This window comes from Culex quinquefasciatus, chromosome 1, assembly GCF_015732765.1.
Source record: "Culex quinquefasciatus strain JHB chromosome 1, VPISU_Cqui_1.0_pri_paternal, whole genome shotgun sequence".
In the NCBI taxonomy this organism is placed as follows: Eukaryota; Metazoa; Arthropoda; class Insecta; order Diptera; family Culicidae; genus Culex; species Culex quinquefasciatus.
This window is the reverse complement of record NC_051861.1, coordinates 55,705,430-55,725,439: the sequence shown is the minus strand read 5'-3', so window position 1 is coordinate 55,725,439 and position 20,010 is coordinate 55,705,430. Positions and strand designations below refer to the sequence as shown.

General features: G+C 34.5%; 1 protein-coding gene and 1 long non-coding RNA gene across 5 annotated transcripts; one reads left to right on the top strand and one right to left on the bottom strand.

Annotated features, from left to right (window-relative positions):
* Nucleotides 1–91: 91 nt before the first annotated feature.
* On the top strand, nt 92–1,864 carry LOC119765378. 4 transcript variants are annotated; one of them, XR_005276681.1, is made up of 4 exons: nt 92–446; nt 508–822; nt 904–1,318; nt 1,370–1,864. It is a non-coding gene; the product is annotated as an uncharacterized LOC119765378 (long non-coding RNA). The 4 variants fall into 4 exon arrangements; XR_005276679.1 differs by having other exon boundaries at nt 93–301; nt 366–446; nt 904–1,864; XR_005276680.1 differs by having other exon boundaries at nt 95–446; nt 1,373–1,864.
* Nucleotides 1,865–2,328: 464 nt separating this feature from the next.
* LOC119765376 (glutamyl-tRNA(Gln) amidotransferase subunit C-2, mitochondrial-like) lies at nt 2,329–3,701 on the bottom strand. The gene is made up of 2 exons (XM_038249106.1): nt 3,455–3,701; nt 2,329–3,389 (listed from the first exon to the last, which is right to left on the bottom strand). The coding sequence occupies exon 2, from the start codon at nt 2,952–2,954 to the stop codon at nt 2,568–2,570; it is 387 nt and encodes a 128-aa protein (XP_038105034.1). The 5' UTR covers nt 2,955–3,389; nt 3,455–3,701; the 3' UTR covers nt 2,329–2,567.
* Between the last annotated feature and the right edge of the window lie 16,309 nt (nt 3,702–20,010).

Below are 20,010 nucleotides of genomic sequence, written 5' to 3'. Positions count from 1 at the left end.
TAACTATGTTCGCCCAATCCTCGCGCATCGTGTAGGCAACAGCTGATTGAGAGCATGAAATGTTTCAATGCTTCCAGCGTGAGAGAGAGAAACCGTTAGGAGAGAAAAAAAACCAACCCGCGCTCTCGTAAACATCTGTCGGATAGGTGCTTGCAATTTAACTTACACGACAATGTAAACAATCTTTGCCTGGATGCGGATAGGACTTTTCGACTTTTTATAAATTTTGAATGTTTTTTTATGTTTATGTTTGCCAAAGAAGTGTCAAAATCTTGGTGTAGGCTAATTATTTAGCGTTCAAGTAAGTTTTTCTATTAAAATACAGAGTAGATTCCAAATCCGACAATTCGGGCGCCCATTTGCAGTAGTGGCGGTCCTTGTAAAGATCCCGAATTGACAGAGAATCCTTCGCCAAATAATGTAATCCGGTGGCGGATGGACGCTTGGTAAGTTTGGTGTTCTTCGGTTAAGTTTGGTTCAGTGCGCTGATTCTGATATTTTTTCTAGTTCGTAATTCCAACGTCAAAATAGAACCTGCAGCAGTCATATTCAAACCTAAACCTGGCGGGTGGTAATCGAGTCGGAGATACCTCCAGCAACAACTCCACTAGCAACAGTTCTACGATCGCGGAGCCCAAGTCGACGGTAGCGGCAGCGGCCGCGTCCTACGAATCGTGTTTTTGGTGGAAGTAGCAGTGGAAGCTCGAAAGTTCAAGCACGAGTGGCGGAGGTGGAGGCAGCACTACGAATACGACCAGTAACAACAACAGCAGAGGTCCGGTAGTAACTGTTGGAGCAGCTGTAATGGCGGCCACGGCTGGTGTAAATAACTCGCATAGCAGCAGCACCATCACCCACCGTAACTAACATTCTCGCTCTTCTTCGTGTTTGTACACTTTTCAGACGCCAAACTAGCCGATCTGTCGCGAATCTTTTGCGAGGTCATGCACCACTTCCGGTTAGACTTATTTCCCATGCCCAGGTGAACCAGCAGAAGTCCAACTCACTAAGCCCAAGGTCGCCAAAATCATCGCTTGTCCAAACATCCAACAAGAGTTTTTGGAGTGCACGACACGCTTGGACGAGCAACTGCTCAATGCTCAACATTGAAGACTCGGAGAATGAAACCATGTCGGAGTGCGTCGATGGAACCTACCCCACGCTGGACGAGAGTCGCTCGAGACGTTTATCTCGGAAGACGTTTTGGTGGTGGCGGCAGATGGATCGCGGGATACCAACTACAACTACGAGTGGGGAGTGTATCGACGAGGTAATCCACGCGCTCAACGGCTGCACCGACATCCCGATTGCCCTGCCGGTACGCAAGTCAACACTGTAAAAATATTAAGCTAATCGAAGTCAATCTTAGCAGCTAGGACGCGTACGCGTACGCGAATCTCATCGCTATGAACTCGTTCTGCAAGGACGCGCTGGGTTGGCAACCAGCACCGGTCGACGACGAGCAGGCGTGAGTTTCGGCAGGCAGTGGCCGCGGATGTTGCATTAGCAAGCGTAGCGCCAAAAAACCTACTAAACGAAAATGTTGGCGGAAAACCGAGACGCACCCAGCAGAGACGAGGAGATTGACAAGCGTGAGACGTTGCCGCCGTAGTAGAACTGGATAGCAGGACCGGGCCGCGTCACAGACACGTGGTCGAAGCGCGCAACGACTTGATGCATCCCGAAGAGGGACATGAACGGGATTCGAAGCAGTACGATTTTATTAGAAATTTAGGCATCACCTACCTACTACAGTAGTTGTTCGGTAACTGGGCTGAGAACGTAGCCCAGTCATCGAATGCTGTTCGCTAACTGGGCTGAACGAAAAATAACGAGGGGACTACCGATGCATAATATTTATTTGATGAAATATAAAAATAAAAGTAACTAAAATTTATTTACAATGATTACTTTTCATATTTCTTTAATTGTGACTTAAAAAAACATAAAAGTTTGTTAATTGTTTACCATGATTTTTGCATCCATTAACCCCTCGGTGATTTCGGTTTGTTTTGGTTTTTTGACGTTTGTCTGCTTTTTAACTGGGCTACGGCCCAGTTATCGAGCGCCCAGTTAAAAAGCAGCCCAGTTAAACAACGCCCAGTTACCGAACAACTACTGTAATTAGAAAACAGAAGAAATAAGCAAACAAAATGCTATTAACTTGCTCGCCAGCTGATGACGTTCGAGAAGTAGGGGAGAGTCTGATTAAGAAAATGGCAGCTCCGTTGCTGAGCCCGACCTAAAAAATTGTCTGAACAATTTCGCATTTAATTTTGCTCGCATTTAATTTTGCTTGAATGTAAGTCAAATAAAGAATTTCGTGAATATTCAACTTAGTATCATTTTACCACAAATGCTTTACTTTTTTTTTCGTTGTACTTATTACAATTCCACAATTAGGTGACTTCCTTTCCATACAGATAAAACTTTAATGTTCCGCCGACAGAGGTGACCCAGCTGGGCAGTTGACTGTGTGTGGCCAGTGAGGATTTTGGCTCGCAGACTTCGCAGTGGCTTCTCCTCAGAAACATTTCTCAACACGTCTTGATGATTGTTCCCATTGGTCACAATGTCCTCACGATGTGCAACCGCCTCTGATCCAAAACCGTACAATGCGGCTCTACGCCCAGGTTACCGGTCGTCAAAATCTGCGATACAAACTCGATCGCGTCTTCCAGCATCCGGTAAGCCGCCGCACTATCGAGATCCAGATCCGAGTGGTTGATCGGCCACCAACCTCGCGATGGATGAGTTACGCGCGAGTATCGCGATTTAGCCGTCTCCGACGGCCCGTTTCGCTGCAGATAGCTTTTCTTTGGGAACACTTTGCGACCTTGAGGGAGTTTTGAACCTTCTTGAGCGTCTTCGCGGGGATCCACTCGTAGTCCCTGGGTTAGTGGTTTCGGCTTTGACGGTCTTGCGCACTGCCGACGATCGCTTGCGCTTGCCATATGAACCGAGGAGCTGCTGGCCAAGGACGAGCAGCAGCACCACGATTGCGGTCATGAACACGTACTTAAAGGACGTCTCGACGTCCAGGCACTCGTCGACCTGATCGAGAAGATTTCGTTGAAGACAGCCTCCGAGAGTTGTTACTGGCGTCCCGGTAGAAAAGCGCTATGTTCAGCCAGACAGATGTCCAGAAAACGATTCCGACGGAAGGCACAAATACGAAACGGTCGCCTCGTGGCCGGGCTCTGCAGCATTCCCAGATATTCCCGGCGCCAGCTCGTTCTCCTGTCGATTCTTGTCTCTCAACCCGGAAACCAATGAACGGCTCAAACGAAGCCAGTCCATCGGAGCTAGCCTTTTCGACGGGTCACTCTCCGGCAGCGGCTGCAACCGCGGCCACCACATTACATTCGAGAACGTCGATTCGAGGGAACCTACGGCGAAAAACGAAATTCTAATAAAAACTTTGACTTCTTCCTCACTAAACGAATCTACTCACATAGTTTCCGTAACAAATCAACTCTTGGCGAGGGTGTTGATGGAACCGTGCTTCTCGACAACTGCCGGACCCTGGAGGAAGTTGTTTTTGGACAAAGAGCCCGAAAGGTGGAATCGCGATCTTATTGGCGGAGTACTTCGACCAGATAACAAGCTTTGCTGAAAAGTCCTATCCGGACCCAAGCAAAGATTGTTTACAATGTCGTGTAAGTTGATTTGCAAGCACCTATCTGACAGATGCTGACGAGTTCTCTGATTGGTCGATTTGTTCTCCCAACGGTTTCTCTCTCGCGCGCTGGAAGCATTGAAACATTTCATGCTCTCAATCAGCTGTGCCTACACGTTGCGCGAGGATTGGGCGAACATGAAGATTGCAAAATATTTTTATTTTAGGGTTTCATAAAAAAACGATTTATAAATATTTTTAAATTAGCAAAATAAACATGTACATAGGTCATTTTGATATGGGCGTATATGCATCATGATTATTAAATTATATAAATGGCACATAGGTCGATTTGCTACGGTTCTATGTGCACGTTTGACTCGAATGCACATAGAACTTTCAAGTGGTAAAACGACCTATATTCATTCGGTGCGAATGTTTTTTAGAGTGGTTTTAGGTTGTTTTTTATTTTATAAATAACTTTAAAAATAAAAGGCTTTGAAGAAATTGGATCAGCGGTGAGTGTAGTTTCCAGCTTGCAGAATGTAATGCAATAAATAACTCAGTTTGTTTACTTTTGTCGCATAGGACCTTTTGAAAATTTACTCTAGAAATGAGGTGTCGCAAGAAAAAGTCGACGCCAACATTTCAAAAAGCATCATTTATTTATTTATTTATTTATTCGTCAAACATACGTAGACTACATGATCGTTGCTTAGTTTCTAATTACAAGGGGGGAACATCTATCTTTGATTGTAGAACTGTTTTTTCATGGTGGATTTTGTCATTGTGAAATCGATTATGTTATTATATTTGTTATAAGTTTCCATCATTCTATTCATGGGCCCGTGTTTAGCGTAGTCAGTTCTGTGAAAATGCAATGCGAATGGCTCACGTGCTCTCAATACGCGTGTGGGTTCATAGAAATTTAATGTTTGTAACAACTCTGGAGAATTAATTCGGTTTGCAATTAGATCATTTACGAACGAAAGAGAAGCGAATTCACGACGCTTTACAAGTGTTTCTAAGCTTATTAACATACAGCGTGCAATATACGAAGGAAGGGGAAACACTGTCCACCCTAGTTTACGAAGAGCAAATAGTAAAAATTGTTTTTGCACTGATTCAATACGGGTTTCGTGTGTTTTGATGTGTGGACTCCACACGACGCTACAATATTCAAGAATAGAGCGAACATAAGCTATGAACAATGTTTTCAATGTATAGGGGTCCTTAAAGTTATAACTGAATCGTTTTATGAAGTTGAGCATATTAGTTGCTTTGAATACCATCGTGTTGTAATGTTCGATGAAAGTCATTTTAGAATCAAGTATGACTCCTAAATCTCTAACATTTGAACAGGTTTCAACTATCTGGTTGTCTAGATTTACGTTTATATTTGGCTTATTTATTTTTCTGCTGAACAAGATCGATGTACACTTTTTAATGTTAAGTTGTAAAAGGCTACGACAGCACCATTCAAAGAATATGTTGATTTCGTTCTGGAATCTTGAAGCGTCAGTTTCGTCTTTAATTTTCATAAACAATTTCATGTCATCTGCGTAAATCGAAACGTTGATATGCTTAAATATAAAGGATACATCATTTACGTAAAATCTAATCTAATCTAATCTAATCAGACCCTAGCGCAGCCAATCTTTCGAAGGGATCCTGGAGAGTGCCTTAGGTTAGATGACGCCTAGCACTCTTCTTGTCATTTATTAACATTTGTAGTGCGCCATTGCATCGGAATGCATTGAAACATCACAAGCGTTAAAGCGGCCAGGCCTACTGCGTAAAGCCGTATCGCAGAGATGACTCGTAATTGGGTTGAGTTTGAGCACTGAGTGTTCGAACAACAACACAATTCTGAATCGACAGGGGAGGAAGAAGCGTGGGGACACACCACCATACGCTCCGAGATTTGGTTGTATTCGTTGGGAGCACCATGCTAAGAAGGTTTGGTACTCCGGGACCCTCTGGGATGGGACATTGTATTTCCACGACTGCCCTGGACACTATTTGCCGTGGTTATAGCGCCACAACTCGCTCTCTGTAACAGTATTCCTTATTCCAGTCCACGTTCACCAAGTCGTCATGGCCTAATGGTTAGCATTTTTGCTTACCAATCCAAATGACGGGGGATCGAACCCCGCCTCGAGCGACTTTGATTTTTCGTTCATATTCATCATTTCAAATTTATGTGTTCTTAACTTTCTCGTTGGGAGCAGATGGGCATCGAACCCAGAACCATTCGCTTACAAAGCGAACACCGTAACCAGTCAGCCACGGCCGCTCCCTAAAAGGATACATCATTTACGTAAAGAATAAAAAGTAATGGGCCTAAATGAGAGCCTTGAGGTACCCCGGAAGTAACATTGATGAGCCTAGATATGAGGCCATTAAATTTAACACATTGCGTGCGTTTTGTTAAGTAAGATTTAAGCCATGAAAGTAGATTAGAATCAATTCCGATTTTATCCAATTTGAAAAGAAGCATAGGAATGTCCACTCTGTCGAAGGCTTTGCTAAAGTCAGTATAGAGTGTCTGTACAGAGTTTTTGTTATCCATTTCATTCAATGTGTAGTTTACGAACGAGAGAAGATTAGTTGCGGTTGAGCGCCCTTTGAAAAATCCATGCTGTTTTTGTGTTATGTAGTCTTTTAATTGAGCAAACATTTTGTTGTTAACTATTGCCTCAAAGAGCTTGGGAATACATGAAATAAGAGCAATTCCACGGTAGTTTTTCACGTCAGATTTTTTACCGGATTTGAAAATTGGAACTAAATATGTACAAACCATGCGTTTTGAGGAAAACGCATTTGAATGTTGAGCATCCATTTTCAATTCCCATTTTAATATAAAAGCCAAATAAGATGTTGTAATAATAACAAACGAAGAAAAACGTTGCTTCCATTGATACCAGATCATCCAAATTCAATAAAAAATTATTTCCGTCGTTTTATTTAAGAAAAAACAAACATAACTCCTTTTGAAATCACCAACGTCTATATCACCCTGCTGACATTGAGGGGGACGCTTCGTTATGAATCGTTTTTCTTCGCCGAATGTACATGGCGCTTTGTTCATGATGCTTTTTTTTCGTCACGAGGTTTATGTAGTCTTTTGTTTGACAGGTTGACAGGGCTATATAAACAGGGACTGCTGATGGCAGAGATTTTGTTTATGTTACTTTATTTAAAATCATGATTAAACAGACTTTACTGAAGTAACTTTTGCTCATTTTTGGTGGAGAGGTAGCTTATTAGGAGTACTTTTAGAATATGCAATAACCCAGAAAGTGTTAAAATGTACATGATGCCTTTTGAAATGTTACCGTCGAAGTGACACGTGATGTGAGAATTTACTCATTTTTTGAACATTATTCGATTAACACAAAAATAAGTACACATAGAGGATCGCACAGTGGACAAAAACGGGTGAAAAAACCAACCCTCTGGCACCACTGTAAATGGCTAGAACGTTTGACAGTCACCAAAACCTCGAAGAGCCCACGTAGTAGTATTAGTGAAGAGCCCACGTTGTTTATCGTGGGCTCTTCATCACTACTGCGTGGGCTCTGTGAGTGTAGCAGTATTGGTGTTGTCTGTTTGTTTACACCAAATCCTCAAGAAACATCACTTTTTGTGTGTGCAAATCTGTTACGAAAAAAGATGAAAACTGTTGCTTCCGATTGTCCGGTAAGATTTGCTGAGTAGTACTGGACTGGAGACTGGCCAAGTCCCGCTGTTGATCCTTCCGAACAACTCGCTGCAATCTCCGGTAGGGAGTTACCGACCAAGTGCAGAAACATCCGTGATTCCGGTGATTGTGGCGGAGCTGGTCTTTCCGAGCATCCTTCAATAACCTTCTCCGAGGACTGGCCCACTCCCGCTGTCGACTCGCACAGGGAATCGAAGGAATCGCGTGCTTGTGTAGAATCCGACCTTTTGTGGACTCACAAGAAGTTCATCGCGAAGTGGTCCGAATAAATCTGAACTTTGAACTTGCAAAACCGTCTTCATCGCTACTTCGCGGAGCATTTATCCATAGTCTCTGGCGGGTAGGGTCCTTCGGGAACTTGTGTTTGGAAATCCGTCCCGTGTCGTTATTTTTTTCATGGAAATCATTTCAACATTATGAAATTATACCTTTTGTCGCAGATAGGGCGGGCGATGATGGTAGAATTTGAAGAATGCGTAAATGAGCACAAAATGTTGTAGAGATATTGCCTGTGACCATTCGAAATGTTAGTGCCGCAATTCGAATGTTTCTTGATTCTCGGACAACGGAGATGCACACGAAGCGAGAGCAACCTCGTGTGCAATGAAATGAGCCTGCTCCGCGGGTGCAACTGTATAAGTGTGAGCGCGTCGTCTGGGTAAATTGAAGTGTGCGCAACGCGCACGTTGGTAGAGGAAAAAGAGAGAGCGAAAACGAACGTAGACGCGGATGTGGCGTGAGAGTGAAGCTGATGAACTTCGAGATGAACTCGCGCGGCGTGGTTGAAGTAAATTGAGAGAGTTACGCGTGTGTTTGTTCGCTTGTGGACCGATTGTGTCGGGACTGGCCTTCGGGTTTCGGGATTCAGAAGCAGTTCTTCAGTCTGGCGTTTAATCCTGAAGCGAGCGGTTGAGTTTTATGTGATGGGTGGTGGGACCATAAAACAAATCGAAGGTTCGCTCCCGCGTGTTGCAAAATGTAGCCAGAGTTACGACAATGGCGCAGTCTGTAGGTTGATTAAATAAAGTGAGTAATTTCTCCGATAATGTTTGTTTTGATGGTCCCACAAGAAGTGATTGAAGTAATTGTAAAAGTAGTGTTGTGAAATGTGTTGATGAGCAGTTTCCTGAAATTCAGCAGGTGTTTTCTACTCCTCGGACAGATGAAGAAAGCCGGTAAGTTTTCGGGACTTTTCAAAGGTGTTTTGAATGAGACGCCATGTTTAATCGCATCAATGTGTGTGGCCCGCAAAGTATTTTGGGTCCGAGTCATGTGAGGGTTGGGTCGACAAACCGCAGTGATTGGGCGCAATCCTGACAAATGTCGGGCCGATGTTGATCAGACATCGTGCTGAAGGAATTAATTTTGTCAGGTGATAGTTGAGTCGACGAGACATCCTAAGGGTGACCACTTCTGCCTAATAAGGCTTTCTAGTCAGAAATTTACCAACACATTCAAAGTATGTTTACATGACAGCTGGACGTTTGTTTGCATCAGGTTTCCTATCTCTTTCTAGCAAATTTTTTTTGTCAAGCGACTTCTAGCTGGTTTATTTGACTGACTGCCCGATATGTCAGCCAACATACTTCGCAGGGCTGTGACAGCTACAGCCCACATAGAAAAATGGGCGGAAAACGGCCAGAAAGCGGGGACGTTTTGCCTGAAAGCGGGCCCGATTTTCAGCACGCTTTTTCCCCTCGTTGTGGCCCATTGCGTGCCAGAATGCAACATTTAGGCGGGCGTTACGCATTTTGGCCGCTGTGTTACGCCCGTCTGTGGCACGCTTTTGGGCCCGTTTTGACCACGATAACGGGCCTATAAACGGGGGACCGACGTGCCGGAAACCGGGGGGTTTCTTCTTCCTGTTTACTTCGGATTTCAAGTTAGGGCGATTAAATAAAATAGGGTGACAAATAAACACGACAGATTATTTTTTTATTTAAAAAATATTGAATTAACAACAAAACTTAAACTAATTACCTAAATAGCTAAAAAAAATATAAGTTGGGTTAGTATGTTAAAAGGACTATAAATTGATTTTAATGGTAATTTGGACAAATATAGTTTATTTTAGTTAGATTTAGTTAAATTTAGATAAACTTAGTTAAAATTAGTTAAATTCAGTTAAAATCAGTGAACTTAAGTTAAATTCAGTTAAATATAGTTAAATAAATTAAAATTTAGTTAAATTTATTAAGATTTAATTAAATTTAGTTGAATTGAGTTATATTAAGTTAAAATAAGTAAAATTTAGTAAGATTAAATAAAATGTGATGAGTTTTCCTAAAATTTCGCTTCATTTATTTCAAATTAGTTAACTTTGGCTTAATTAAGTTATATCAAGTAAACATTATTTAAAATAAGCAAAATTGACTTAAATTGAGTTATATATATTTAATGTTAGTTATATTTAGTAAAACTTAGTTAAATGTAGTAAAATTTAGTTAAATATATTTAATTTTAGTTAGATTTAGTTAAATTTATTTAAATTTAGTTTGAATTAGTAAGATTTAATTAAATTTAGTTGAACTTAGTTACATTTATTCGAAATAAGTCAAATTTAGTTAGATTAAGTAAAATTTAATTACGTTGCGTAAAATTTCGCTTAATATATTTAAATTTTGTTAAACTTTGTTAAATTTAGTAAAATTTAGTTAAATTTAGTAAAATTTAGTTATATTCAGTAATATATAGTTAATGTTAGTTATATTTAATTAAACTTAGTTAAATTTTGTTAAATTCAATTGAATTTAATAAAATTTATTAAATTCAGTTGAATTTAGTTACATTTAATTAAAATAAGTAACATTTAGTAAGAATAAGTAAAATTTAATGAAGATTCGTAAAAGTTCGCATAATTTGTTTCAATTTATTTCAATTTAGTTAGCTTTGGCTAAATTAAGCTATATAAAGTTAAAATTAGTTAAATTAATTTAAATTTAGTTGAATTGAGTTACATTTAGTTAAATTTAGTTATTGTTAAGTGGTTAATTTTAGTTAAATTTATTTTAAATAAGTTAAGTTTAGTATTGTTTAATTAAATTTAGTTGAATTAAGTTAGACTTAATTTAATTTAGTTGAATTTAGTTAGATTTAATTAAAGCTTCGTGAAATTTCGCCTAATTTATTTCAATTGAGTAAAATTATTTAGTAATATTAAGTTGAGTTTTGTTAAATTCAGTTGAATTTAGTAAGATTTAGTTAATTTTAGTAAGATTTTGTCAAATTAAGTTAAATTTAGTTAGATTTAATTAAAGTTAGTTGAATTTAGTAACATTTAGGCAAAATAAGTGTAAATTAGTTAGATTAAGTGAATTCGTGATTCGTAAAATTTTGCTGAATTTAGTTCAATTTAGTTTATTGTGGCTAAATTCAGTTATATTAAGTTAAAATTAGTTGAATTATTTTAAATTTAGTTAAATTGAGTTATATTTAGATACATTTAGTAAAATTTAGTTATATTTAGTTAAACTAAGTTAAATTTAGTTCAATCTAGTGAAATTTAGTTTAGTTTAATTAAATTTAGTTTAATTTAGTTATATTTAATTCAATTTAGTTGAATTTAGTTACATTTAGTCAAAATAAGTCAAATTTAGATTAGAATTAGATTAAGTAAAATTTTATTAAGTTTCGTGAAATTTCGCCTAATTTATTTCAATTCAGTTAAACTTTGTTAATTTTAGTAAAATTAGGTAAATTTAGTTAAATTCAGTTGAATTTAGTAAGAATTAGTTAAATTTAGTTAAACTTAGTTAGATTTAGTCAAATTAAGTTAAATTGGGTTGAATTTAGTTAGGTTTAATCAAAGTTAGTCGAATTTAATAACATTTAGACAAAATAAGTGAGAATTAGTTAGATTAATTAAAATTAAATTAAGTTTCGTAACATTTCGCTTAATTTAGTTCAATTTAGGTTAACTAAGTCGGCTAAATTAAGTTATGTTTAGTAAAAATTTGTTAAATTAACTTAAATTGACTTAAATTTAACTCAATTTTAACTAAATTTAGTCAAATTTAGTTAAATTTATTTAGAGTTAATTAAATTAGGTGAATTTAGTTACATTTAGTCAAAATAATTAAAATTTAGTTAGATTAAATAAAATTTAATAAAGTTTCGTCAAATTTTGCTAAATTTATTTCAATTTAGTTAAATTTAGTAAAATTAAGTTATATTTAGTTAAATTAAGTTAAACTTAGTCAAATTTTGTTTAATTCAATTGAATTTAGTAAGATTTAAAAAAAATAGTTGAATTTAGTTACATTTAGTTAAAATAAGTAAAATTTAGTTAGATTAACTAAAATTTAATGTAGTTTAGTAAAACTTAGCATAATTTATTTCAATTTAGTTAACTTTGGCTAAATTAATTTATATTAGGTTAAAATTAGTGAAATTAAGTTCATTTTAGTTAAACTGAATAATATAGCATAATATATATAATAAAATTTCGTTTAATTTATTTATTTGTAATATTATTGCATTTAGTTATATTTAGTCAAACTTAGTTAAATTTAGTTGAATTTAGTAACATTTAGTTGAATTTAGTTAAATTGATTCAAATTTAGTAAAATTTAATGGAATTTAGTTAAAATAATAAAATTAAGTTAGATTTATTAAAATTTAATTAAATTTAGTAAAATTTCTTTAAGTTTCGTAAAACATAGCATAATTAATTTCTATTGATTTCAATTTAATTAACTTAGACTAAATTTATTTATATTATGTTAAAATTAGTGAAACTAAGTTCAATTCAGATAAATTTAAATTTAGATACATTTAGTAATATTTAGTCAAACTAAGTTAAATTTAGTTGAATTTAGTAGCATTAAGTTGAATTTAATTGAATTTAATTAATTTTAGTTAAAATAATAAAATTTAGTAAGATTTAGTAAAATTCAATTCAATTTAGTAAAATTTCGTTTTATTTATTTAAATATAGCTAAATTTGGCTAAATTAATCTATATTAAGTTAAAATTAGTAAAATTCAGTTATATTTAGTTAAATTAAGTTAAACTTAGTCAAATTTTGTTTAATTCAATTGAATTTAGTAAGATTTAAAAAAAATAGTTGAATTTAGTTACATTTAGTTAAAATAAGTAAAATTTAGTTAGATTAACTAAAATTTAATGTAGTTTAGTAAAACTTAGCATAATTTATTTCAATTTAGTTAACTTTGGCTAAATTAATTTATATTAGGTTAAAATTAGTGAAATTAAGTTCATTTTAGTTAAACTGAATAATATAGCATAATATATATAATAAAATTTCGTTTAATTTATTTATTTGTAATATTATTGCATTTAGTTATATTTAGTCAAACTTAGTTAAATTTAGTTGAATTTAGTAACATTTAGTTGAATTTAGTTAAATTGATTCAAATTTAGTAAAATTTAATGGAATTTAGTTAAAATAATAAAATTAAGTTAGATTTATTAAAATTTAATTAAATTTAGTAAAATTTCTTTAAGTTTCGTAAAACATAGCATAATTAATTTCTATTGATTTCAATTTAATTAACTTAGACTAAATTTATTTATATTATGTTAAAATTAGTGAAACTTAGTTCAATTCAGATAAATTTAAATTTAGATACATTTAGTAATATTTAGTCAAACTAAGTTAAATTTAGTTGAATTTAGTAGCATTAAGTTGAATTTAATTGAATTTAATTAATTTTAGTTAAAATAATAAAATTTAGTAAGATTTAGTAAAATTCAATTCAATTTAGTAAAATTTCGTTTTATTTATTTAAATATAGCTAAATTTGGCTAAATTAATCTATATTAAGTTAAAATTAGTAAAATTCAGTTATATTTAGTTAAATTAAGTTAAACTTAGTCAAATTTTGTTTAATTCAATTGAATTTAGTAAGATTTAAAAAAAAATAGTTGAATTTAGTTACATTTAGTTAAAATAAGTAAAATTTAGTTAGATTAACTAAAATTTAATGTAGTTTAGTAAAACTTAGCATAATTTATTTCAATTTAGTTAACTTTGGCTAAATTAATTTATATTAGGTTAAAATTAGTGAAATAAAGTTCATTTTAGTTAAACTGAATAATATAGCATAATATATATAATAAAATTTCGTTTAATTTATTTATTTGTAATATTATTGCATTTAGTTATATTTAGTCAAACTTAGTTAAATTTAGTTGAATTTAGTAACATTTAGTTGAATTTAGTTAAATTGATTCAAATTTAGTAAAATTTAATGGAATTTAGTTAAAATAATAAAATTAAGTTAGATTTATTAAAATTTAATTAAATTTAGTAAAATTTCTTTAAGTTTCGTAAAACATAGCATAATTAATTTCTATTGATTTCAATTTAATTAACTAAGACTAAATTTATTTATATTATGTTAAAATTAGTGAAATTAAGTTCAATTCAGATAAATTTAAATTTAGATACATTTAGTAATATTTAGTCAAACTAAGTTAAATTTAGTTGAATTTAGTAGCATTAAGTTGAATTTAGTTGAATTTAATTAAATTTAGTTAAAATAATAAAATTTAGTAAGATTTAGTAAAATTCAATTCAATTTAGTAAAATTTCGTTTTATTTACTTAAATATAGCTAAATTTGGCTTAATTAAGCTATATTAAGTTAAAATTAGTAAAATTCAGTTATATTTAGGTCAATTTAGTTAAAATAAGTAAAATTTATTTTAGTTCATTACAATTTTAGTTAATTTATTTCAAATTGGATAAATTTAGTTCGATTAAGCTTGATTTCGTTGAATTTACTTAAATTCAGTTTTAATCACGGTTTTAATTCTCTTAAATTTGGCTAAATTTGAATAAAATCAGTTTAAAAAATTTAAAGTAATTTTAATTAAGTCGAATTAATTTAAATTTAGTAAAACTAGGTTGAATTTAATAATATTAAGTAAAATTTTGTTGAATTTAGTTAATAGGAAAATTATGCATAATTTGCCTAAATGTGGTTAAATTTAGTTAAATTTAACTTAGTTAAGTTAAGTTTGGCTGAATTGAGTAAAATTTTGCTGAATTAATTTAAATTTATGTAAAATTTTTTGAATTTATTTAAATTTTGTTAAAATGAATATAATTAAGTTAGATATGGCTGAATTTATTGAAATAACTTAAATTTGGCTAAATTTAGTAAAATTACGTTAAATTAGGTAAATTTAGAAACTTAAATTTAGTGAAGTTTAGTAAATCTATGTTTAATTTTGTTGAGTTAAGTTTAAATTTTTTTAATAATCTTTGTAAATCAAATTATTAAATTATTTAAATTAAGATAAACTAAGTTAAAATTGATATAATTAAGTAAAATAAAGTCAAATCTAGTTGACTTATGTTATATTTAGTGAGATTGAGTTAGGTTTGGCAGAACTTAAGTAAATTAAATTAAGGTAAATTTAGTTAAATTAAGTTAAATTTAGTTTGAAAATGTTAAGTTTAGCGAAATTTCGTAAAATTTAGTTTTATTTGGCCAAAATGAGTTAAATTCCTAGTTTATTTCAGTTAAATTTGGTAAAATTAAATAAAATTAGGTTAGATTAAGTAATTTTTTTAATGTTTAGTAAAATTTTGCTTAGTTTAGTAAAAATACTAAATAAAGTAGTATTAAGCTTAACTAGCTGAATTCACTTAAATTTAGTAAAATTGAGTAAAATTTACTTTAATTTTGCTTAATTAAGATAAAATTTGTAAAATAAAGTTTAATTATTTTCAATTAACTCAAATTTAATTAAATTAAGTAAATTAAGTAGAATTTAGCTCAATTTAATAAAATTTACTTAAATTAAGTTCAATTATTTTTAATTTAACTAAATTTTGGTAAAATTTAGTTGAATTTGACTATTTTTAGTTAAATTTGGCTAAATTAAGTAAAATTGTGTCAAATTTTGTTGTTTGTTTGTTGAGTTTATCAATTTAAATAGTTGAGTTTGGCTAAATTTAGTTAAGCTTGGTTAATTTGTGTTTAATTCTGTTGAATTCAGTTATGTTTAATAAATTTTTATTAAACTTCGCAAAATTGATTTAAATTATGTTAAATTGAATTGAATTATGTTAAATAAGGTTAAATTAAGATGACCATAGTTAAAATTGGTAGAATCAGGTGGAAAAAAGTTTAATTTCTTTAAATTAAGTTATATTTAGTCAAATTTGGTAGAATTTAAGTTAATTTAATAAAATTAAGGTAAATTCAGTTAAGTTTAGTCAAACTTAGTTAAAATATGTTAAGTTTAGCAAAATTTGGTAAAATTTAGTTCAATTTGACTAAAATGAGTAAAATTATGTTAAATTAAGTTAAAATAAGCGCAATTTAATAAAATTTTGTTTAATTTAGTTAAATGTGGTTGAATTTACTTTAATTTAAATAATTTTGCCTATTTTTTTAAATATTAAGTTAAATTTTATTGAATATAGGTACTGAAATTAACTTTAATTCAGTAAAATTTAGTTAAATTTTGATGAATTCAGTTAAGTTAAGTTAAATAAAGTTAACTTAAGTTTAATTTTGTATATTTGTATATCTTTAAATTTGTGCGTTGTTTTTTTTTTGAGTTTGGATTTTAGCATACAAACATTTTACATACAGCATTATGATTTTTTTGTTGCATTTTTGTGTTTTTGGATTTTTTTTATTTTGGTATTTTTGTAGTTTTGTATTTTTGTAGTTTTGTATTTTTGTAGTTTTGTATTTTTGTAGTTTTGTATTTTAGTACTTTTGTATTTTAAGCCTTGTATTTTTGTTATTTTGTTTTTTTTTTTGTTGAATTCTACTATTTTAGTATTTTTATACCTTTTTGTTGTATTCTACTATTTTAGTATTTTTATACCATTTTGTTGTACTTTTTTATTTTAGTATTTTCTATTTGTACTGTATGTGTATTTTTGTATTTAAAGTTTTTTGGTTTTTCTTTTGAATATTTGGGTATTTTTTTGCATTTTTAATGAAAATATTTAGTAATTATGGAAACTTTTATCCTACAAAAATATACTGAGGGAACAAAACACAGTAAAAAGAAAAATTGACCAAAAAATGAATGTTTTGGGAGAGAATAAATAATTGAAAACTTTGAAAAGTAATAAAAAATCAGTTTTCCGCAGATCAAAGCGCAGATCTAGCAACGGAACAAAAAGGATGCGAGAAGGTAATTCTCTCTCAAAAAAAGCCAAAAAAGGAACAAATGCGAATCAGCAAATCAACGCTGCTCACTTGAGGTTCCAGGTGGCGGAGCCCTTGCCGAAGCGAACTCGGCCAGCCCGGCGGCGTAACGTCCCTGGGGTTGCGAGAGATGCAGCGTTTGCTGCAGCGAGATGGACAGCTCGGCCTCGGTTGATCCGTCGGGGAACATTGAGTTGGCAGCTGACGGTTTGCTCCGGCGACCATTTTGCTCAGCACCAACAGACTGCGATGGATGTTGAGACAGAAGGGCTGGACAAACTGTTGGACGGCCGGTTCGTACAGAACCTTGCGCTGGACGGTGCGTTCTGGGTGATCCGAGCCAGCAGGTTTAGGGCCGTGCTGGACTCATCGCCAAGCCGTGACGTGATACCGTTGATTCGGATAGTAAGACTCCAACAGGTGGAAGCCACGGTTGCCGGGGAAAGCGCCTGTTGCCAAAGGCTTCGCTGTTCAACAGAAACGCCTGGCGAAAACTCTCCCCGCTCGATTGTTTGTAAGGCGGAACCTGTTCGAAGAAATACTAACGTTAAACTCAAAACAACACATTCAATAAAATCTACAAACCTTTTCAACGCTATTCAACCTCTAAGGAACCACGCACGCCGATTCGGATTGAATTTTCGAGCGTTCTTAGACCGAAAGTTGATGGGGGAGCATTCAAGTTGTGCATGATGGGAATCAGGTTGACCACAACACTTCCGCAAGTCTTTTTCGTCTTCATCCAAGCCTTCACCTGCCCAAAGTGGATGCACCCGTTGAGCCATTCTTCAGTACAGCTTACGGCACTTCCGGTGGGTTTGATATGCACTAGAAATCGTCGGCTGCTAGCACGGAACTGGTCGCCGAATCGAAAACAGCATTTTCTGTGCCGCAAACAAAGTTTCATGTTCGCGGCCATTCAATCACCGGAAACATTAGGACTTTTCACCGGAAGGGGTGGAAGAGTCGGAGTGGAGTAATGTTTTAGTCGCGGATCGGCGAGCTTTCCATATTCTGGTTGTAGGCCCGGTCAAGGGACGTTCCCGGCAGCTTGATTTATCAAGCAAGTTTCCGTGGCAAAGGGACCGAGCAAAACATGGACCGTACATTTGTTGGACTGTGGATTTCAGCTGCCAAATGTTTCTGGTTGTCAAGAGCAAGAGAATATTGAATTAGATCAAGAAATGTTTGTTATTTTCCTTAAAAACTTACCTAAAAGTTTGAGGCAAAATCGCATCAACACTTTTTACGAAGGCACGACATTTCTGATAAACGTCACTGAAAAAGTTTGACAGTTGGCGCGTTATGAAGCGTCTGAGAGTGTGCGTGTCGGCGTGCGTGAAACATGATGGTGTGCGTTTGCCACAAAAAATCTAAATTTTTGAGGATTGTGTCTGAACTAAAGCGTCTTGACTGGCACTGGCAACCCACGATAGTCGCCCGCTCCCCCCCCAAAAGTTAAAGTGGGAGCTCGATCATTGTTTGCATCAGGACACTGTGACGAGGAGTTCGTCATTTTTGAGTTAAATTATTTTTTTTTCACTGGGCCTAGAAAACCTTATTTCGGCCCGATGATGATTAGATATCACGCAGAAATTATTTTTTTGTCTGATTCGGTGTTTTATGGCGTGATTTGTTGAAATAGTTATTTTTTAAAGGACTTGTTTATAAAAACAAAAATGGAAATTGTCGAATGTCAAGCAATACTGGAAGCGGTAGCACTTCAAGCAATATTTTAAATGTTCTGATTCTGATTGGAACGGTATAATGAAATGCGTTGATATATTGAGTTGACGTTGAATGGTTGGAGAGCTGTCAAATTTATTTGATTTGTGGTTATTCAATTCGGCTGCATGTTGTGGTCGAAATCAATTCGATGTCGTTTGTTTTGGAGCTGACATTAAAAGGATCGTTCCGTGATGAAATTTGAGAGTGAGTCAAAAAAATGGAATACGCTAGACTTATATAAAAAAAATATTACAGCCAACATGAAATGGTGATAACTGTTGATTGGACACTAAAAAAAGTAAACATGAAAGTTATATTGGACAAGAAATAAATTAAACAATGTGTGACTTAGATAAAAATTCGTTTGACAAGCGTTGCTAGTTTGTCGGTAAAATTGTGAGACGAGCGTTGCTCGTTGGCCACTAAGAATAAAAAAAGTGTGAGGAGCGTCTCTTGTATCTTGAGACGAGCGTTGCTCGTTGGTCACTGATCACTGGTCACTGAATTTGTGAGACAAGCGTTGCTCGTTGGCCATTAAAAAGGATACATTGTGAGACGAGCGTTGCTTGTTGGCCAATAGGAAGGACTTTTTTAATCGGGTGTTGCTCGTTGTGAGACGAGCGTTGCTCGTTGGCCACTGATAGTGAAATTTGTGAGACGAGCGTTGCTCGTTGGCCACTATAAAAATGTGTTACGTTACCCGTTGGACACTAGAATAAAATCTCGTGAGACGAGCGTTGCTCGTTGGCCACTAGGACACAATTTCGTGAGACGAGCGTGCTCGTTGCCCACTGTTGTGAGACGAGCGTTGCTCGTTGGCCACTGAAAGTGAAATGTGTGAGACGAGCGTTGCTCGTTGGCCACAAAGACACAATTTCGTGAGACGAGCGTTGCTCGTTGGCCAATAAGAAGGACTTTTGTGAGACGAGTGTTGCTCGTTGGCCACTGAGAAGAATTTGTGAGACGAGCGTTGCTCGTTGACCGCTTAGAGGACAATTGTGAGACGAGCGTTACTCGTTGGACACTGAGAGTAAAATTTGTGAGACGAGCGTTGCTCGTTGGCCACTAAGGAGGATACATTGTGAGATGAGCGTTGCTCGTTGGCCACTATAAAAAATGTGTTACGTTACCCGTTGGACACTAGAATAAAAAATCGTGAGACGAGCGTTGCTCGTTGGCCACTGAGGAAGAATTTGTGAGATGAGCGTTGCTCGATGGCCACTAGAAAAAAAATCGTGAGACGAGCGTTGTTCGTTGGCCACTGAGGCGAAATTTCTCGAGACGAGCTTTGCTTGGTGGGCATTAATACGAGCCACCATGCCAGGATCTTTGTGTAACTAGAATTTTGGACACTGAGAGTAAAATTTGTGAGACGAGCGTTGCTCGTTGGCCACTAAGGAGGATACATTGTGAGATGAGCGTTGCTCGTTGGCCACTATAAAAAATGTGTTACGTTACCCGTTGGACACTAGAATAAAAAATCGTGAGACGAGCGTTGCTCGTTGGCCACTGAGGAAGAATTTGTGAGATGAGCGTTGCTCGATGGCCACTAGAAAAAAAATCGTGAGACGAGCGTTGTTCGTTGGCCACTGAGGCGAAATTTCTCGAGACGAGCTTTGCTTGGTGGGCATTAATACGAGCCACCATGCCAGGATCTTTGTGTAACTAGAATTTTACGGTTACGGAAAGAAACATATTTGGTAGAAGTAATGCTACGTTTGAAACAAGGATAGATATTTATGAAAAGACAAGAATTAATAAAAGGTAGCTTGTACCTCTATACGACTTTTGATGGAA